The 21,994-nt window shown below is 45.5% G+C and overlaps 1 protein-coding gene and 1 long non-coding RNA gene across 13 annotated transcripts in view; one reads left to right on the top strand and one right to left on the bottom strand.

Moving 5' to 3' along the window:
• Positions 1 to 229: 229 nt before the first annotated feature.
• Positions 230 to 19,994, bottom strand: LOC105487105 (uncharacterized). 2 transcript variants are annotated; one of them, XR_011612995.1, is made up of 3 exons: positions 19,861 to 19,994; positions 15,606 to 15,718; positions 230 to 507 (listed from the first exon to the last, which is right to left on the bottom strand). It is a non-coding gene; the product is annotated as an uncharacterized lncRNA (long non-coding RNA). The 2 variants fall into 2 exon arrangements; XR_011612994.1 differs by lacking the exon at positions 230 to 507 and adding an exon at positions 15,059 to 15,198.
• Positions 11,931 to 21,994, top strand: part of LOC105487111 (astrotactin 2) — a 995,255-nt gene continuing 985,191 nt past the window's right edge. For 6 of the 11 annotated variants that reach the window (XR_011612991.1, XR_011612990.1, XR_011612989.1 and 3 more), the window contains exon 1: positions 11,934 to 12,481. Coding sequence is in view for 6 of the 11 variants with exons in the window: in XM_011750424.3 (XP_011748726.3) it covers positions 12,043 to 12,481 (439 nt within the window). In the remaining 5 variants the exon portion in view is untranslated. Of the gene's footprint in view, positions 12,482 to 13,247; positions 13,418 to 21,994 lie in introns of those variants that run through there. The other 5 variants (XM_071078814.1, XM_071078813.1, XM_071078811.1 and 2 more) reach the window with 3 other exon arrangements.

The raw sequence follows: 21,994 nt of genomic DNA, 5'->3' as shown, positions 1-21,994 counted from the left end.
CTCTCTAGAGCTCTTTAATCATTCATTTATTCATTCGTTCATTTGTTCAATAAATATGCATTAGGATTGTGCCTTGGAACTTTGCATGAGTTAAAAAAAAGAATCAGATGGTCTCTAGTTTCAAGAAATTCAGAGTATAGGATTGAAGTTAAGACTTTGCACCAGTCATTTGTTACCACAATAATGCTGTGTGATAAAAATCACCTTGAAACAGTGGATTAAAGTGGCAATCCTTTATTCTCATTCAAACATCTGAAAGTGGGCGGGGGAATCTGATGATTTATGCTGTCTTGGCTAGGCTTGTCTTCAAACTTCAGGTTAGGTCCAGGTCTGCTCTTATGTCTGTCACCCTACTTGGACCAGCAAGCAAGGCAGAGCATGTTCCTCTCACGGCAATGCAAAAACACAAAGAGGAAGCCCCAGTATGCAAGCCTCGGTTCGCATCATGACTGCCAGTATCTCACCAGCCGATTCATGTCCCATGGCCAAGATCAACATCAGTGGGCTCTGGGGAAGTGATAGGAGAGACAGTGAACATTTTCTGTAAGCTTCATGAGTGCCGGGACCATTTTCAGTCTTGTTCATCATAGTTATCCTCATTACAACCTTGACTACAGTAGCATATGTGATAGAAATTATTAAATGTATTAAATAAGTTATGTGATGAATTATCACATATAAGGGGAAAAAACTATTACATATATAGGTTATGATGAGAATCAAAAATGCCCCTGAAGGATGGCTGCTCTATGTGCATGCAGAGTGCTGTTCAGAGGAAAACAATTTAGACTGAGGTAACAGGGAATTTGGAATGTGTACAGAGAATAGTAAGGACATTTATTTTGATGAGGGCATGGGTTCTAGGAACAAAAACAACAAGAAAGCGGATCAGAAAGGCTGTTTAAGAACTTGAATGCCATGCTAATGGGTTACATAAGACCTAAAGCAACAAAAAATTAATTAGAGAATAACAGGTGAGAATGAAAGCTAACCAAAAAAAAGTGCACAGTGCATTGGTGGCAGGGTAGGTGTTAGACAATATATTAGTTCCTAAGAATCTCCATAGATGTCAGAGAGAATGAACTACCAGTAGCCTGAGGTGATAAATACTAGACATTACACTTTTTTCAAGTATTATTTTTTCCCAGTGAATCTTAGTGGGCATCGCAAACCTCAGGTTTAATGCCTTGACTGCAGTATATCTCTTCCTGTGCAGTTTCCTCCTGCTTTGCTCCTGTCACCTTGAGCAGAAACTCCTCCTGCCTTCGGAGCAGAGGGTCTCTCCCCACCTGCTGGCCAGCTGCTGGGAGACAAGTGATGCTATTTAGAGTCCAGGAGACTCAGTGCAGAGCAGAAGGGAGTACTCTTTTCCTGTTTCTACAGTCTTCTTCATCTCTAACCCATCTCCAATTTAAAATGCTACAAACTTTCACAAGAGTGTATAGACATATGGTTTGACATAGGTCATTGTTTTTAAGTTACAGTATCAATGAAGCAATTAAGAAGTGCATGCATTTGTTCATTTACTCAGCAAATACTCATTGAGCACCTCCTATGTGTCAGAGACTATCCTAACAGCTGGGTACCACAACAATGAACGAGACAGGTAAAATACCTTTCTTCTTAAAGCTTTTATTTTGGTGAGAGGTGTCTATCCACCAATCAATCAGTGAATCAGCTGTGATGGAGAAAATGTCAGTGTGGAAATTATGGTGAATGAGTGAGTTATTTGGAGAAAAGAGCCACGAGAGTCCCCTTTCAGGGGATGGCATCTGGAATGATCCAACAAGAAGCAATAAGTGAGCACCCCCTGTTTGCCAGACATACAACCTGAGACACATGATTTAATCTCTCTTTGCCTTATTTTTTAATTGGTATGAAGGGGGATGATCATGAACTCCTTCACAGAGTTCACATGAGGATTAACTAGGTTGTTATTTGCAAAGTGCTTAGAACAGTTAACTGGCACATGGAGCAACTCCACTCTCAAAGTGGAGACAGATGAGTAGATACATTAATTGTAGCATGAGCTATGTTCTGCTCCAGGTAAGTGCAAAGTGCTAAGAGCAAAGAGAGGAAGAGTACCTAACCCAGTCTAGGGCATCAGAGAAGTCTTACTAGGGGAAATAATGTTAAAACAGAAAGGAAAGTAACATGTGTATTGAATACATAATTCTTGGGGCTAGGCAATTTCTCTTGTTATTTATTTTTTGAACAACTTTGTGAGCTAGATATGATTATTTCCATTTTACAGATAAAGAACTAAGCCACTGATTAAAGATTTTATTCATGATACTGCAGCAGAGTCACTATTCTAAGCCAAGCCACCTTATAGCAAATCTGCAGCAACTTTTATTTTGCTACTGCGGCTTTTGACCAAGATGATTGAAGCTGTTGATAATAGTGAATATTTATTGATTATTAATATAGGTGAGACACTGTGCTTCATGCTTTTAATCTACTAGCTCATTTAATCCTCATCGAACTGCATGAGGTAGGCACTCTTGTTCTCAGATTAAGAAACCAAAGTTCAGAGAAGTTAAGTACTTTTCCTAAGGTCACACAGCAAATGTCAGAGTCTGAATTTGAACTTAGACAATCAATCCGATGCCAGAACTTATGAGCTTATCCTCCATCTGTGCTTCATGCTCACTCTACCATGAAAAGAAGATAGAAGTAAGAGTTGTAATACTTGATTCAGGACTCGATTCTGCCAATTATTATCTGCCGTACCTCAAGTAAATTACATCTTTGAATGTTCTCTTTGTGATTTGTTAATTGATGCTAAAATTTCCTGTTCTGTTGGCTTCACAAGGTTTTGTGGAAATCAAATGTCATGATGATGAATGTAGAAGCACTCCATGTAAATGGAAGTTATTGTTAATTATTGTTTCTCATTGTTGTTGCTTCTAAAACCCAGGCAGAGAATAGTAGAGGCAGCTGACAAGACAGTCATTCCTTGAAAGGGAGAAAAAGATAGATGCCTTCAGAGACTTGGAGAATTTTCATAAAGTTTGCTCCATGTGGCTTCCCCAGAATATGGAATTTGAATCAATATATGGTACATTCAATAAAGAAGATATAAATCAGTACATTCTCTTGGTCAAGGTCAACCACAAGTAGAACCAGTTTTCAGTGGAAGTAATGAATTCTCTGCTGTTAGGGTGAGCAAGCTACAGGACCCCATGGTGGGAAAGGCTTTAATGTAAGTCAGCCTCCCGGGTGGGTTCATATCTGGACAGCTGTGATAGGCTCCATGTTAGACTCCTTGATCCTCTCTTGCACTACACCAGTCCATCCTCTACCTAGATCCAAAGTAACACTTAAAAAATATAGTTCTGATTATGTCATTCTCTTTCTTAAAATTGTCCATAGCTTTCCACTTAAATTAGAATTACATCCAAACTCCTTATCATGGCCTACATAAGCCTGAATAGCTTCAGCCAAACTAACTTTCTAAGACTCACTTCATTCTTTTCCATTCTTCCCTCTCAGTATGCAGACATACTGACTTCAAATGTTTGGTTCCTAGAACTTGCCACATTTTCTCTAACAGCCTTTTGTGCCTGTGGCTCCCTCTGCCTGGAATTCCCATAGGAATTCTCCTTTGCCATAACAATTCCTATTCATCCATCTTTGTTTCTAATAAATTGTGACTTTTTCAGAGATACATTACCTAGCCCCAAAATATAAATGAAGACCTCTCTCATTATTCTGTTTCATAGAACCATATACCTTTTCAGCATAGCACATTTGAAAACTTCTAATCACATATTTATTTTTGATATTTGTATCTGTCTATCTCTTGATTAGACTGTAAGCTTCATGAGTGCAGGGACCATTTTAAGTCTTGTTCATCATAGTTATCCATATGCTGGAAAATAGTATTCCCCAGTATTCCATGAAGAAGAGAGGATGAAGAAATGGGAGCGAGGAAAGGAGCGAGAAAAGAGAGGGAGCTCTTTTGAATTTAGATTTTTTTTTCTTTCTGTAGACCAGGGCCTTACTTTAAAAAAAAAAATGCCCTAGATCTGGGAGGACAGAGGGACTTCCCAAAACTTTCCATAGATTTCTTTGAAAGCCTCTTAGAATTAGATGGAGTGAGGCTGAAGCTTCAGGAGTCACAGGGAACCTGCAGAGCCCCAGCTTTGCTGAGTCTGCAGATTATCATACAATAGTCATCAAATAGAGCTTGGTAACTGGGTCAGGAGTGGGGGATGGCCTCTGCCTCCTTGAGAAACATCCAGGCATGGTCCTGGGAGCTAGGTTTATACAAAACTCTTAAGATAGTGGGAGAAACAATGAGAGCAGTCTTTAAAGTTGGAAGTCAGGGCAATGAGGCTTCTTGTGTAGTAAAAAGTACAGAGGACTTGAAATCAGGCATTCTCGTGTGTTCATTCCAGATCATCAACTACACTGGCACCTGCCCATGAGTATAGCAGAGAGGTAGTATCATTTCCATTTTATAGATGAAGAAGTGATACTTGAAGAGATAGCTAACTTGCCTAAGGCATTAAAGCTAGGGGGTGGGAGAACTGGGATTTGAACCTTGGCTTTCCTGGCTCTGAGTATTGCTAAAATATATTACATACAAATTAAAAACAACATGTATAGGACAGCATATATCAGCAAAGTTTAAAGATGCAGAATGTTACAAGATATCTGCTTTCTCCCTAGTATGTTCAAGGTCACAAATTTGTTACATGGCAAAGCTGAAATTCAAAGCCAGTGTTGTCTTATGCAAAAAAAAAAAATGTACTTTTAGCATACATTCATTTATTTACTTCTTTATTCAACAATAATCATTGATGGCCTAATATATATAAGACAGTAGAGAACAAGAATGATAGAATTTCTGCCCTTCTGGAAACTATAGTTTAGGAGGGAAGACAAATATCAAATAACACTCTTCCAAAGTGGTTGTCACCATCCCTGTTATAAAGGATGCAACTCTTAACTCTTACACTTTACTGTCTCACTCAAAGAAGTTAGAAGGACTTTATTTGATATAAATTGCCAACATATTGCAGGCTGTACATTTTCTATGTATTCCCAATGCTTCACATGTAAAACAAGGATTAAAAATCCCAAATTCACAGGCTTGCAAACATTAAATAAGAAAAAAAAATAGCTTGTGTTTAACACATAGTAGGCATTCAGTAAATGTTATGGAAGCAGTGAATCTAGGCTGATACCGCCTTCACCAGTTCAAAATATAGTAATAATGATAAAAATAGTGTGCTTCAGAAAGGAGAATGACCCAGTACTCTATAGAAGAGAATAAAGCTTACGTTTCTCATCAGTAATATACATTCAAATCCACCACGTTAGTAGTTCAGCTTGAATAAATACAGAGCAGATCCTGCAGACCTTTCATTTTGGTTTTTTTTTCTAACTAAAGCAGGTTCCCAGAGAGAAAAGATTCCAGAAAAGAATTAAAGTCAATGGGATCCAGGAAGAGTATCCTTAAAATACACCAGCATTAGGATCTGTATGAAGAAAAAGTCCAAAGAAACATCATTCATTATTATGTGTTAAAGTTGAAAGATGACAGTGTAACAGAGGCGAAAGGAAACTCGAATAGGTTAAATGATTAAGTAGGCAAAAAGGTACAGAGATTTGGGTGCAAGCAAATGAATCATGAAGATGAATTAAACTTGAGTGGATTTGAGAAAGAAAATGCAAAAGGATGAGTGAGGAAAGAGACTTTAGGAGTATTGTGAGGATTTTGACTGTACGAAGGATATGAAATGACTGCAGTAAATCACAACAAGAAGGGGTTGATTTAGAGGACCGGGGACAGAGAAAGTGGGAGGTAGTGAAAGGTATGAGCTGGAGAAAAAAGATAATAAATTGGAGAATTGTTAAGGGGAAAAGTCAGAGAAGTGCTGGGTTGAAGCAGAAATCAGTCAAACAGATGCAAGTGGAAATGAAGAACGACAACGGTGATTAAAATATTCTTTCATTTTTCACGAAAGAGAAGTTAGAGACAATGGTAAAAGTTTGCTCTAAATGAGACATAGTGGAAATGTTCGGAAAATGGAAATGAGAAGTGGAGAGATGAATGTAAAGAGACAGAGGTCACAGAAGGACCAAATAAATAGACATTTGGAGGTGGAAAGTAGCTACCTACTATGTGCCTGACAGCACTAGATACTTTTCTTTTTTTTTTTTTCTTTTTTTCTTTTTTTGAGACGGAGTCTATCTCTGTCACCCAGGCTGCAGTGCAATGCAGTGGCCTGATCTTGGCTCAATGTAACCTCCTGGGTTCACACAATTCTCCTGCCTCAGCCTCCCAAGTACCTGAGATTACAGGCATGCTACCGTATCCAGCTATTTTTTTTTCATATTTTTACTAGAGACGGGGTTTCACCATGTTGGCCAGGCTGTTCTCAAACTCCTGGCCTCAAGTAATCCACCCACCTCTGCCTCTCAATGTGCTGGGATTATGGGCATGAGTCACCATGCCTGGCCAGCACTAGCTACTTTCATTTATACCTGCTGGCTCATTCAGCCTTCCCATTACCTCCACTTATAGGTGAGGAAATTAAGTCTAAAAGAGGTTATGAGTCTCACTAAAAATCAGTGAACTAGTAAGTGGTAGAGAAAATAATTTGAACTTAACTCACCAGAAGAGCTTTCAGAGTCAAAGAATTAAATAGCAGTGATAGCCATATTTACAGCAATCTATTTTGGATCCTGCAACAATAAAAAGAAAAGTTTCAGGATTGACCTTAGTCTTCTCATTGATGCTAAACTCGATGATGGCGCTGGGTTTGGCATAGGTCAAGATGTTGAGAGGTTGGCAGAACTCAGGTCAAGAGAGTATCTAGAGCAAGGTGGCTGAAGGGAATGACGAGAAACGGGATCTGCTGAGTGATGAATGGAGTCAACGTGCTGCAGAGAGCAAAGCAGGATCAAAAGGACAATGTGAGTTACCGAGAGGACAGTGATTGAAATAGGAGAAAACAAATAGTGGAGATTCGTGGACAGGAAAAGAATTGATGGAAGATTGAGCTTAGATAGAGCAGAGATGGAGCAGAAGATGGCACTCTCTTTTCCTCAATTAGAGTTTATTTATGTTCTAGAGATCATCTGGAGGCTTAAGAAGAAAGACTGTTAAAAAACATTACTTGAATCATGGGAAGCTGAGAAAGGAGGATGGAAGGAAAGAAAGAAGGAAAGGAAAGGAAGAAGGGAAGGAAGAATTGACAGACAGAGGGGGCGGGGAGGTTTTTGTTTTAAAATTTAAATTATATTCTCTGTGAAAGTGCAGCTAGTGTGAAAACAGTGCCTGTCTCAGTAAAAATTCAATAAATATGTGATGGTTCATTGGCAAAATACTTATTTTGCATCTCTACCCTATGTAGGTTACTGTACTAGCTGGTGTGCACACTGCGGTAAGCAAGACACAGTTGGTCTTTGATATTTGGGAGTTCCCAATCTAGTAAGGAACATACGCATCAAGAAAATGCTCTAATAAATGGACAATTATTAAAATATGGAATGAGTGCAATTAAAATGGCTATAAGGAAATATGAAAGGATGTAACAGAGAGTACAGCAAGAGGCTAACTTAGCCTGGGTGGGTGGTTATGTTAGGGAAAGTGTTTTGATTAGCAAAACTTAGAGACTAGTAAAAGATAGCTAGTGAAGACTGAGGAAAGTCTCTCCACGCAGAAGAAAGAGTCCATTTGAAGATGCTGGGGCAACAAGAGCTTGAAGTATTTCAGGAAGAGAAAAGAGATCAATATGGTTGGAATCAAGTGGTGGTGGTGGTGGGGATTATGGGACATGAGGCTGGAGTGGAAAACAGTGGGTGAGATCCATAAGATGATTGGATTTACTTATGACATTCAAGAGAGCCTCATATGTGCCAGACAGTTTCATACACATGATCTCATTTAATTCCCACAATGATCTTGAGAAGTGGGTACTACTTTCCCCATTTCACAAATGAGAAAACAAAAGACCTAGTAGGAACTATAAAGTGACTTGACTCCATAGAGAAATAGCAAAGATGATTTCTAAACCAAAATCAACCAGCCTCTTGGGCCTCTGGCTTTTTCAACTACATTAGGCTGCCTCAGTCAGGTGGCCTGAATAAAAGGGATTTTTAAAACAGAGTAGAGTATGGCAGAGGGGGAAGGAGGATAGAAAAAATATTTCAAAACTACCTAGAAAGGCAAATATGAAAGATGAAAGAAGAGGAAGCATTTGCTAGAAAGACTGGAAAGGAGTTAGAACGAAAAAGAAATTTATATCAGTGGAGTCAAAGATGGGAGTACAGGGAACCCTAAAAGAGAAAAAATTAAATCAATAATGAAATATAACTGAACAAAGAGGGGAAAGGAGAAGGGGTGAGAGGGGCTGAGAGGGAGAAAAGTAGTGGTCATAGGACAGGGGATTCAAGTATGAGTAGGGAAGTTATAGCATACTGGGAATAAGGTGCATGCAAAGGGCTGAGGCCAGGAGGAGCATTCTGTGACAGAGCAAAGATTTGGGAGCCAAGTATTCCTATGTTTCACCACTTGATAACTTCATGACCAAAATCAAGTTTCTCAGCTTTCCTGAGCCTCAGATTTCATATCTATTAAATAAGGATAAAAAGCCTTGCTCCAAATGTTGCTGAGATTATACGTCAAAGCAGTAGTTATAATTTATTGAGCACCTACTATGTGTTAAATACTTTACATAATTATTTCTAAAGCCTCACAGCCACCACAAGGCAACTGTTGTTATCATCATTCATTGATATGTTACAAAAAGTTCTGGATCACAGAGCATGTGTTCAGAAACATAAGTCATTTCCTGAGGACATTCCAGATTTGACAGTCTATGAAATAAAGTTGGTACTCCTTGCCTGCCTTTTCTGTGTTGTCTTCAGTTACTCCCTTTCCCCCTCACTGAGCTTAATTTCCCATAATACACCTTGCTTTCTCTGCCCTCCCTTTGTTTCCATAGTCCGTGTTCTCAGCCAGGTGTTTCAGTTGCAAGCAACAGAAACCAATCCTGAATAATTTAAGCAGAAAGAGAATTCAGAATTCAGTTAAGTGATTATTAGATTCCTTAGAATACCCAGAAAGGCATGGGATCTGGGTTTAAACTGCATGAAGTCAAGAGCACTACTCCAAATCATAGCACAGAACTGGATTGGTGAAAATATTGTTTCAGCCGCAGCCAAGCATAAATAGGGCACTTCACACTGTTGACATAGACGTCACTGGGCTCCAAATAGTGCTGTTAGAACCTTTTGGCTAGCAGAGACACCTGGATGTAATTGCCCCAACTATTGCCCTTTTGGCTGCCAATGGATTCTGCCTGATTCTGGCTTATCTTCCAGCATCTGGGGTGGGTGAATCTAATTGGTGAAGCCCGGGTCATGTGCCCAAGCCCTAGCTGCAGTGGAGGCTGAGAAAGTATCCAGAAATGTTCTTCATGGGAGGTGGGCTGTGCTTTAAAAGATAAAACATCCTCTGATGTAGGAAAGGGATTTATTCGTTTACTAAGCAGTTGCAAAGAATGCCAAATGCCAACTTTAACCTACAATGCCCACTCCCTTGCTACTAATCTTTATGGTTCAACTCCAAGCCACCGCCTCTGGGAAGCTTTCTTTGATTTCTCCAAGTACCTCATCTTAGTGAAACACATGTCTGCCTGCCTGCCTGTTACCTGAGATATTTATGTGCCTGTTTCATTCCAGCATCCCACCCCCTCACCCCAATCATTATAAGCTTTGCAAAGGCAGGAGTTGTGTTTATCCATCCCTGCATCTCCATATAGCACCTGGTAGGCACCCTGAATATTTGGGGATGAATGAATGAAAATGTTGGTCTCGTTTGACAGGCCTTTGTACCAGAGGTCCATGAAGGACTTGTACAGACTCTGCCTTACATAAGGGAGCCCTTTTTTCCTGGTTGCTCTTCTATAAATGGACTATGTCAGCATATTTGAAGAAAGGGGCATAGAGAATCAGAAAGCCCCATTGCGATGGATAGTGGCGGATTGTAAGTACACAAAGGAGAGACTGAGGGAGGCAGGGTGACATTATTTTGGAGGAGTAAATGAACTCAGGCAGGCATCAGAGAGGCAGGAGACCGTTTAGAATCAGAGGACTTGAAAGGCCAGATTCCACCCCCACCTCCACACACCCTCTGGGTTTACAGATTAGTAAACTGAGACGGGAGAAGTATACCTTACAAACCATGCAAGGAAGTAGATCCAACTGTATTCATGCCGATTTACCTGTTACAGCATCTTTGATGGGTGGGGTTTTCCAAGGTCACTGAGGACAGTGTACTTTAAGGGAAATAGTCAAGGCTTGAAGTCTACTGTTCAAATTTCAGCTCTTCAGCTCATTAGCTATATGACCTTGGAAAATCCCTCCACCTCCCTGACCACCTGATCTCAGTTTCCTCATATGGAAAATGGGAATCAAAATATCCATCTTGTTGGATTGTGGTCATGTAGAAAAGCTAACATATGTACATGTCTAGCAGTTGGAGAATGCTTTAAAAACACTATTATTAAGTCCAAGGTCACAGAACAGCTTTTGCTTTTTTCCTTATTTTCAGTGCTCTGCCTTTATCCAACATCATTTAAAAAATGTGATGAGAGAGGAGAAAAGCAATTTATATGAAGGGTTAAAGATAGAAAGGGGGAAGAGACAAAAGAGGGAAGAGCTAAGAGAAAAGTGAATGCAGAGAGAGAGAGCACAAAAGGTGCCGATGGGTAAGCTAGACAGAGATGAGAAATGGCTCACAAATTATAGGGAAGAAGCATTTATAAGATTAAAGTCAAGATGAGGAGGAAGGAAATGAATGGAGAGATGAAACAGAAAACAGAGACAGGGAAGATAAAGAAAAGCAGGGGAGGGGGGAAGGGGGTGCACGGGCACTTGACCCCTGCAGAGGTGTCCGCTCCCTGGAAGGCCTCAGGTATGTGAGTCAGAGACAGAGTCAGCCCAAGACCAAAGGGTGCTGTGTCTGAGGACCTAGCTCAACTTGAGTCTAGAAAGACTGCTGGTGAAGAATTGGTGAGCACTCCAGTTCTCTAGGACTTGGGCAGAGGATCTAAAAGCCCCGGGAGCCAAGGACAGACAGAATAGTAGGTCTCTACCTCACACCCTTTTCAGGAATTTCACACAGAGAGCAGAAGCAGCCAAGAAGCTGGGAGCAGGGATCCAAAATAAAAGAGCGTGAGTGGGCTGACTTACAGGGCTGCAGCTAGGGGGCCAGAACAGCCCGGCTTCAGTCAGTTGGGGGTCGGCGTTAGACGGTGGAGTTCGACGCCCTTCTGGCCATTAGCAATTAGTGCTAGCACCAAGGTCTGGAAGGAAGGGAGAGGAAGGGTGAGGACAGTGGGGGAATGAATGCGGGAGTTGTGGCCAAGTGGGTGGGAAGGGGGCCCTGAGGCCACAGGAAGTTATTTCAGAGACTAGAAAAGGGTAGGAGATTGGAGACAGGACTTGTTCTTGGGCCTAAGGGGAGACAAAGTTAAGTCTTGGCCATCCCGGGGGCTCCCTATCCCCAAGAAGGCGGGGCCTTGAGCAAGGCTGGGCCAAGGCGCGCCCGCAGGTGCAGCCTCTGGGTTGAGCCGAAGGTGGGGTGAAGCCGGGAGAGCTGGGTTGAGTCAGGGGGCTTTGGGGGGACCTGAGGGGGCCCTAAGTATTACGAATTTGGGGAGTTTAGGGAGGGGCGTTGTGGCTAAATAATGCTGTGAAGGCGGGATTGGGGGATCCTGGGAAAGGGGAGGGAGCCACTGGGACTTGCACGAGGCCGGGCGGAGCCTCCGAAACGCTCGGGGTCTGCGGGGGGAGCCGGAGACCGGGGACGGGCGGCGGGGCCCGGGGAGGCGGCGCGGGGGGGCGGTCCAGGGCCGATCGGGAGGCGGAGCCCGGAGCTGGGGGCTGCTGGCGAGCGGCTCTCTCCGCTCCTTAGCTCGGGCGTCCTGGTTCGCTTCGGCGTCCGCCGTCTCCGCCGCTGCCTCCTCTTCCTCCTTCGCCACCGCCGCCGCCACCCGCAGCACCGCAGCCCCTCCCGCCATGGCCGCCGCCGGCGCCCGGCTCAGCCCCGGCCCCGGCTCGGGGCTCCGGGGGCGGCCGAGGCTCCGCTTCCACCCGGGGCCGCCGCCACTGCCGCCGCTGCTGCTGCTGTTCCTGCTCCTGCTGCCGCCGCCGCCGCTGCTGGCCGGCGCCACCGCCGCTGCCTCGCGGGAGCCCGACAGCCCGTGCCGGCTGAAGACGGTCACGGTGTCCACACTGCCCGCCCTGCGGGAGAGCGACATCGGCTGGAGCGGCGCCCGCGCCGGGGCCGGGTCTGGGACCGGGGCCGGAGCCGCCGCCGCCGCGTCGCCGGGCTCTCCTGGCTCTGCCGGCACCGCCGCGGAGTCGCGCCTCCTGCTCTTTGTGCGTAACGAGCTGCCGGGGCGCATCGCGGTGCAGGACGATCTGGACAACACCGAGCTGCCCTTCTTCACCCTGGGTAAGGCTAGGCGCCGGCACGCGCTGGATCCCAAGGAACCCCGAGCCCCTGCTTGAGGCCGGGCGGGTGGGGGCGCCCTGGGGATCCCCGCCCGGGGCTGCCCCAAGTGGGGTTGGCAGAGGGTAGAGGAGGGGCCCGGAGGTCGCACAGGTGGTTGGAAAGGAGCGTGGGGGAGGAGGTCCTGGAGAGCGCGCGGCGGGAGCCTGGGGGCGTGCCAACCCTCCCGCGGTGGGAACCTGCCCCTCTGCCTCTCAGTCCGGACCTTGAGCTCTGCCTGATCCATCCCGGACGCCGGAGACCCCATTCGCTGAAGGTGCTCTGGCTAGGGGCCGGGGCATCCCAGATCCTAAGCCAGTTTTGGGTCGAGCCGCCCACTTCTCCTCCCGGCAAGGCCACTGGCCACCTGCCGTCACCGCCCCCTCGCTCTCGCCTCGGAGTTGCGGGTTCTGCCCTTCCACATGGATTTTTCGAGAGTCGGAAAGGAGTAGCTCCATGTGGAATCGCTCAACCCGCAAAAGCGTGGCTTCCGCATGGGCTGAGTGACCTTGGACAAGTCGCTTCCCTTTTCTGGGCCTCAGTTTTGGCCATCTGTGAAATGGGGCTGGAGAGACTTGAGTGGTTTCTGAGAACTGGGATTCCGAGTCCGAGGTCTCCACGTTTAGAGCCTCCCTCTACCAGCGTTATCGCCTTCCCTTTCTACCCACCTCCAGGCAGAGAGCAGGTTTGTCCTTGCAGCTCACTCCCTGGGCTAATAATAATAACTTAAAGGCAAGAAAAGGGAGAGGAGAGGAGACGGGTGTGGGTGGGGGGGCTCCAACGGAAAAGTTAATCAGAAAAGTTCGCCAGCAGCTTGCTGCCTGCTGGTTCCCTGCGCGAATCCCGGAGGAGTCGGCCCTTCAGTGGAGCTGTGGGAAGCGCGGCTGATTTCCCACCCGGGTAATTGATAGCTTAATTATCTCGGAGAGCGTTTACAAAAATGTTGTTCCCCTTAGCTCTTCCGCGCTCGCTGCCTGCTTGCTCTCCCCTCCCCTCTTGGGGGCGCGGGGCCTTATTGGTTGTCGGAGTCTGGCCAACAACAGCGCCCGTGAGGCACCAGGGGCTCGCCCAGACCCCGAGCTCTTCTTCCCCGGGTCTGTGCCTCGGCGGGATCCGCCTCGGGCACTGCAGGGTGACGGGCCTTCCAGGTGAGAACCTTTACGATCCCTGAACTTCCGAGGTTAACTCCTTGCTCGCCTGAAAAGACCCACAGAATAATCAGCGGACTAGGCTCCGCTCTCCTGGTAGCCCTGATACTGTTAAAAGTATTTTTGTGACCCACTCCCCATCCTTTCATGCTACCACCTCTGGGGATTTGAGCGAGTGCCAGTGGTTCACCTGCTGAGCTTGAACCTAGGGGTTCGGGCCCCTGTACCCGCCCTCGCAGGCTGTAACCTGAGCATGCCGAGCGTTCCGGGAGGGTCCCCGGGGACTCCCCGCGGCGGCGCGTCTGGGGTGCGACGCACCAAACACACAGACACACACACGCATACACGCGAGCGGACACACACAGACCAGTAACTCTTCCCACGTGAACCCGTGGGGCTGCCCAGGTCCGAGAAAGGGAAGGAGGGTGGAGGTGGTGTTCCTCAGAGAGCCGCCGGACAAACCTCAGGCTCACCGCTGGCTCTTGCCACCTCCCTTTGGGGAAGGGTCTTTCTGGAGACACAGAAGGTATCCCTTCACTACCACTTCCAATCCTGCCCTTCTCCCTTCATCCTTTAGATCTCTCTACTCCGGGGTACTCTGAGAGATGAGGGGTAGAAATCCTCCCGCTCCCCAAACGGCCATTCAAGTGAAGGGATGAGACGATCCTTGGGTATGGCCTGACTTGGCAGTGAGGACCACAGAGCGTTTCAAGTCTTCGAGGATATGGAGGACCTGATCCAGCCACCTATATAGGTGCCCCGGGATTCCTGGAACTGACAATCTTTGCCATTTTTAACTTTGGCTTTCGAACAGGATGGGTGCCTGTGAGCCTGGGACAAGCTGAGTGAGGAGCTGAGTGAGGAACTAGAAGTCTTGATTCCCCCAGGACCCATGTGTTGCTTGAGAGTCTCCTGGCAACAACCTGCACATGGAGCCTTCCCCCTCCTCCGATGCACGGCCCCTGAGTCTGGCAGCTTGGGACCCTCTGCTCCTTGGAGACCACGGGGCTGGCCTCCTTGGCAGCGCTGAGCCCTTTGGATGCTTGCGGGGGATTGGGTTCTTGCCTCCTCCTTTTCCCCCTAGCGCCCTGGGTTGGCAGCTTTAGGCGCTCCCAACGGGGATTTGGCTAGCGAGGTAGTCACCAGATGGCTGGGTATAGCAGGAGCTGTGTAGGGAGACGTGGGATTTTTATTTGTGTTGGTCTTCGACTGTTTGTGTGTAAACACGGAGTGCACAATGAGCTCTGGGAGGGCCTAGCTGGCCGGAAATGAGAGTTGGTGGCGGCTGGGGGTTGGGGAGTGGGAGGGGTGAGGTGGGGGTGGTGGGAGGGGTGGGGGTGGTGGGAGGGGTGGGGTTGGGGCTGATACTATGAGTCATTTATGGCCATCTCTTTCTAGTGTCCCAAGGCAGCCCCATCCCATCCCCAGACTTTTAAACATCCTGCCTACCGTTTGTCTCTGGCGAGTTGGGCAGCTTTCACTATCAGCTTGTCAGTTCAGGGGATTCGGACGTGGCCAGTGCCACAGCTGGGCCTGCAAAGTTGGTAAATGCCAAATTCTGCCAATAGTGGGGAGTGTGAAGCCACCACTAGGGGGTGATGGTGTCCACCAAAGCCCTCTGGTCACTTTGGGTCCTGGGACCAGAATTAGTGGGGGTAAACCATCCCTGGTATTAAAGGGGGACAAACAAAAGGGAGAATTCTGTTTACTCAAACTCAAGTGGGGGACCTCAAGGTAATTTTGCACATACTGTCTCCCATCTGCATGCACCAAGGGCACCTTCACACTTAACCCTGCCTCCCTCCATTCTGCCTCTTTTGTTTCAGTTAGCAACTATTATTGATAATGCCCATTCTGGAAGCAAGTCTCTTTTTTTTTTTTTTTTTTTTCAGATCCTTTCCTTTTTGTATTTCTAGTCTCCCTATGAAATTTCAGCCTACCTTAAGTAGATGAAAGTTTCCTTCAGATGTGAGCTTATCTCCAAAGTTTGTTTGCCTGGGACTCTTCTTTAGGATCTGATTATAAGTCAATGACATTGACAAAGTGAATCTCCCTGAAAGTGATCGAAGAATAGCAAATAGTTATTGAATCCTTAATGTGATGCTAAGAGCTTTCTTCCTGCCTTGTATTATTAATTCACATAACATGTATGGAGTGGGCTCTACTGTTACTCCCATTTGTCAGATGAAGTAATTTTAGAGAGGTCAAACACCTAATCCAAAGTCATACCGGGAATAAATGGCAGACCTGGAACTGGAATCCTGGTCTGCCAGACACCTACATTCTTGTAGGTTGCTAAACTGTCATTCTGAACCAAATATGAAGTTTATGCAGGTTATGGTGCTGAATAGAGAGGGATAACAATCATCAGGATTGTTAGACAAGAACTTTTCTCCAAAGGAACTTGAGCTACCTTGGTGAACTGACCTATGTAAGTTTGAAAGTGAAACATGAATTAAATGACATCCAATGACCCTTCCAGCTCAAAGTTTTGTGACTTTTGGATATCAAAGGGCATTTTATTCATTGGTGCCAATGAGTGATGGAGATGATACATTCTGTAGCATCAGGGAAGGCAGGCATTTCTGTAGACTTGAAGAAGATGGGGACACTTTCTGGACCAGAAAGAACCTGAACTAAGCCTTGGAGGATTTAATAGGCAAAATGAGGAAAAGTTGAATGCTAAAATGCAGCTTAGAAATTTAATGCTGGTTAGGATCTGGAAATCTCAGCTTGGCTCACTGTGACCTTGAATAAGTCATTTATCCCCTAGAGCTTCAATTCTTTCTGCTGCAATATGAGTGGGTAGATGAGCTCTAAAATAATCCTTTCGTGTAAAGATTCTGTGAACTTGAAGTGCCCTGACCTACTCCGTGACTCTGATAGCTCCTCTTGCTTTGTACTGTCTGTTTTCCTTTACTGGTAACATGAGGGTGGTGGGAAGGACTGATAGAAAAGAAAGAATTTGAGCAGGAACAACTGCCAGCCCAGGGCTTCTAAGGTGAACCTGCATGTCACTCAGTCCTCACTTACCCCCAGGCGGCCCCCGGGGTCTGCTTGTGGATTTAGCTTTCATTCCCACAGGCAGGGAAATGTCATCCTTTTTTCTGTGCTTGATAGTGGTCAGGCAAGACTGTTTACCACCTGCTTTGACTCAGCAAAAGCAGGTAAAAGTAATAAAATTGAATAAGCACTCATTGTCAACATTTTTTAGTAATTTGCTTGCCATATCAACTTGACAGGAGAGGCGTGTGCTCTGTATTTGGGGGAGGGAGTGTGAAGAAAGAAAAGCTATTCATTAGTCTGTGTTTAAGTACACTTGCATGCATAGAGCTGGCGTGGTCCCAAAGGACCGTCCCAAAGGATGCTTTATGCAAGAAGCTTATGGCCTGGAAGGAGGAGGAAGATACGGTTTGAAATGCCAACTTGTTCAAGTCAGCAAGGGTTCCTTGAGGGAGTGAGGGGCCAGGAACCTGGCCAGAAGAATTGTTGGGAGAAGGGAGTTTAGTCACGGAGAGCTGGAGAAGCTTCCTTTAAATGTCAACAATGAGCTGAGTGTGGTGGCTACTTGGGAGGCTGAAGCAGGAGGATCACTTATACCCAGGAGTTTGAGGCTGCAGTGAGCTGTGCCCAGATCACTGCACTCCAGCCTGTGTGGCAGGGGGACACCTTGTCCATAAAGAAAAGTCTACACAAATGAGGAGTATGTTTTCTTTTGGAGAAGGGGAGGGTGTCTGATTCTAACGAATGTCTTGAAAAACCTGAGAGGATAGAGCTGAGCCCTACAGGAGGCTGTGTCCCCTGGAGCTGTCCAACAACCCAGTATGCTGACCCCTAATGGTAATACAATCCACCTTATAGGTGTTCAAGCACAGACTGGACCTCTATTTGGCAGGCATTTGAAGAAAGGACTGACACCCTTGCAGACATTTGAGTTGTATACCCTTATTGCTTTCTGCTTTGGTTTTAAAGGTGGACAATGAGTGCTTACTCAATTTTGCTTTAACCTGCTTTTGCTGAATCAAAGCAGGTGGTGATTTTTTTGGAGGGAGGAAAAAATGCTTACAAATAGTCATAAGCTGTGTCTTCTCTAGGGGTTTCTGACCACAGAATGTTCATTAGCATCAATTCTGCCATTCTTTTATTATGTGTGAGAGAAAGATTCTGTGATGGAGAAGCAAGAAAATGTGATTTCTCAAAACAAAGATATGTTTAAAATAATGTATGCTATTTCTTCATTTGGTCACCAAGTCCCTTACTGCTAAATGAGATATTTGGGTAGCAGTCAAACTTCAAGTTCCCATCTTGGTGTGATGGTCTAGGTTTCTGGGACATTGTAAACAAGGGTCTTGGGCGAGGTGGTGTTTAGTGGCCTCTGATCTAATTCTTCTACTCTTTTCCACTTACTTCCCTCACTCCATACCCCACCCCACTTCTTTCCATCTCAAAGCTGATGAAATTTATTTAATGCTCAGAGCAGAGTGAAATATGTTGTCTCCCCTCAGAAAGTAGCATGTTACTGAGACAGCATAGGGCGGAGGGGAGAGTTCATTTCAGCCATTAGCAAGGCTTAGATTTGGTCAAGGTGGACCAGATTTGCTATTTCTTCAGGGGTCAGTGATACCAACCTAGGCAGCAGAGCTCTGCAAGCTTTGGTGTGACCCACGGCTTGATCATTTTCCTGAACTGGGCCCTCAGTCTGCAAAACGACTCTGTGATTTTAATTTATAGCAGGTGCAGCAGGAGGATTGACTAGGCCTTTGGCTGGCAAAGCCTCCTGCTTCTCACATCCTTGCTTTGTTATACACTAAACCTTGTTTGCCATAGGCCATTGTGAACGTGTGTGATGTGGGGAGAGGAGAATAGACTGACAGTGACCTCTTGAATGAAGTCTGGAAAACTGTCACTGCAACCGCCGACTTTGATGGGCTTCCACCATCACAGACTCGTAGGGCACTGAATTCAACCCCTCCATTTTATATGGTAACACTGAGGCCTAGACAAGGGGAGAAACCTACCCTACAGTCCAAATTTAAGCTCAGTTGTCTTGAATCCCACACTGCCTCTTTCTATCACATTGCTGGGCCTCTCACAGGAGGCATTGGGTTTAAACATATCACAGATTCTACAAGTTAGTTCAACATCATAAAGGGGGACACTCTTTTCTTCTCCCCTTGCCAAAAAAAAAAAAATCTACAAGGAAAAATCTCTTTAGGGAAATCGAATTGGTTTTCCTGCCTGAGTATCCAACTGATGGGCACCAATCTATCGTAAGCACCTGAGTTGATGGGTTTTGTTCTGGGTCAGAAGGAAGCCTCACTGCCTGTCACCCTAGGTGCTTTTGGGGGTGGGTGGAGGAAGTCTGCTGTTTTCCAGGAAAGGAAAAAAAGAGTAAGGGTTAACCTTGGGGTGGAGCAGCATTAGAAGAGGCTTCCTTTCCAGAGCTGATAGTCTTCCAAGTTCTCATACTGACCAGCTAGTGGCAACAAAAGATTAACTATAGTGAGAGAGAGAACTGGTTTTTCTTTCCTTGCAACAGAGCAGACAGCCTTTCTGCCCCAGAAAGAGGCAGGCAGCAGTGCTCAATGAGAGTTGTTCTATTTTCTAGCACTTGCTCTCTCTTTTCACTGGCTTTTTTCTACTGACTATAGCTCTTTCGGACAATAGCCCCCCAAAAGAACTCCCTCTTGAATGGAAAAGGAGTGGGTGGTGACTACACAATGCAAGATTCAAAACTGAAATATGTGTAGCTTTCTTACTAGCATACTAGAATATATAAGCATCCAAGTCTGTGAGTTGAAATTTGACAAGGATGTTGTAGGTTACAAACTATGAAGGGAAACTACTTCATCCCCAGTGCTGCAGTCACTGTCAAGCTCAGGCCTCAACACTTCTCTCTACTACAATTTCAACAGTCAATGCACTGGTCTGTCTACCTCTAGTCTTATCCCCTCTAATCCATCCTCTGTACTTGCAGACAAAGTGATTTTATTAAAAGCCCAAATCTGATAATGGCCATCCTCTGGTAGAGCACTTCACTGGTTCCCCATTGTTCTGAAGATGATGAATTTCCCCCTCCCTATCGTAGTAGTACAAGGTCCCTGATCATGCTCTGCCAGATTGTTCTCTACTAAGAACCCTTCCTTCTTATTTGCCACCTCTACCTCACCACCCACTGGGGAAATGCCTTCTTACCTTTCAAGACCGAATTGAGGTGTCAGCTTATTTTTGAAGCCTTTTCTGACCCTTCTGTACCAGAGTTGAACACTCTGAGCCTTGGTGCCCACTATCAATAAAGACTGCTATAATCATAGCCAGGCCCTTTGCATTACTGAGCACCAGTGATGTGAGAGGCACTGTTCTGTGTGCCTAGGATACATCAGAGAACAAAAGACAAAGATCTGTGCATTCAGAGGGCTTTTATCCCTCTGTGTTTGTGTGTGTGTGTGTGTGTGTGTGTGTGTGTGTGTGTGTGTGTGTTAGGGAGGGGACAATGACAACAGACATAATAAGTAAATTATGTAGTATGTGAGAAGATGAAAAATTCTACAGAAAAGGGAAAAATTAAGGGAAAAGAGAATCAAGAGTTCTGAGATAAGGAGATGGGTTTTAATATTAAATAGCATAGAATGAGAAGAGCTTATTGAGAATGTGAGATTGGAACAAAGGCTAAAGGAAGGGGAAGGAGTTAGCCAAGCAGATATCTAGGAAAAGCACATTCCAGGCAGAGAACAGCTCCTAGGTGGATAATCCAAGCTGATTATCTAGTTTAGGAGCACACCTGGACCTTTCAAGGGACAGCATGAAGGTCGGTGTGGCTGGAGTACAGTGAACAAGTGGTGGTAGAGGAGCGGGGGTGGCAGGACAGGATGTCAGATGTCAGAGAAGAAAGGAAGAGCCCAGTCATGTAGGGCCATACAAACTACTGTCAGGATTTGTGCTTTGACTCTGAGTGAAATCAAGAGCTCTGCAGAATTTTAAGCAAAAGAGTGCCCAGGTCTGACTTATGTTTCAAAAGAATTCCCCACACTGCTCCAAACAGGACCAACGATGGGTGCAGGAAAGCCCGAAAGAGTCTCTACTGATGAAAAGTAAAGGTGGCTTGGAGCAGAGTGAGACCAGAATTTACACTGTGTGTTTCCTCATCTGTCTCACACTGTTTGCCTGTGTACCCTTTGAGCAGCTAACGTACCTCCTTCATCTCTGGGGCTGTCGTGACTCACCCTTTACTTGGCACATTGTAGGTGTGCAGGAGATCTTAGAGAACTAGAACTCTGGGTTTGCTAAGTGTCATCCCAGAATCCACAGTAGACAAAACTTGAGATGGGCTGAAATTGCACTCCCCTGTTAAGGGTGAGCCTAAACACCATCCATCCCACAGAGCCTTCCCTCTTCTAAGCACCCGTAGCCATTGCTGCTACCTTACCTTCTCCTGTCTCCTGGTTATTTTGGGGTGATTGCAGGATAGCTAATGAGAACAATGTGATTAAAGGAAAGATCATAGTGTTTGGAGAAGACTCTGTCTTGAGCAGCTTGGAAAGCAGGTAAATGATTAGAACCTTTGCATTGTAGCAAACAGAGACAATACAAGTTTCAGGGAAATGATACACCATGGTTCTGGGATTATCGAATATCAGAAATGGAAAAATTTAGGACATTATCTAAATGAAACACTTCTATATAAAGATGGGGAAATCAAGCTCACCAAGCCTGTGGTAAAGCAGATGCCAGATCCCAGATCTACTGAACCCTATGTGTTTTCCTTCCATCTTAGGGAAGGGCAGCTGGGAAACTGGGGACAGGAGGAGTTGGAATTCCAGAGTTGTAATGTAACTGGACTTTATCATCTTAGCATAGGATAGGCTATGAAAACCGTGAGCATTTTATGTAACATGTACTATGCCCCAGGTGCCATGATGGTACATTTGTTATCTATTCTTTCCACAGTGCTGAAGGACAGATGTAGTTCATCCCATGTCATCGGGTGAGCTCTGAGGCTCAGAGGAGTGAAGGAACCTACCCAAGATCACACAGCTATTATACAGCTAAGCTCAGTCCAAACCTAGGTCTGCCTGGTTCTATAGTCTATGTTCTGTCTGCCTTGCATGCTGCATAGAACAAGAGATGCTCTCAACTTTTCATCTCTAGACTCTTACTTCTTATGTCATCCTCTTCTCATTACCAAGAAGTTGCAGGCATTTCTTATACAGGAACTTCAGGTGTGACAGCCTCACAGGCCCAAGGGACTGAGCACCTTGTTCTGTGCTGCCAGGAGCTGACTCAGCAGCTCCCCAGGCCCCTTTGCTTGCTCCTTGCTGCTTTGCTGAGA

The sequence above is a fragment of the Macaca nemestrina genome, chromosome 14 (genome assembly GCF_043159975.1).
Source record: "Macaca nemestrina isolate mMacNem1 chromosome 14, mMacNem.hap1, whole genome shotgun sequence".
Classification (NCBI taxonomy): domain Eukaryota; kingdom Metazoa; phylum Chordata; class Mammalia; order Primates; family Cercopithecidae; genus Macaca; species Macaca nemestrina.
This window is presented reverse-complemented; position numbering and strand designations above follow the sequence as displayed.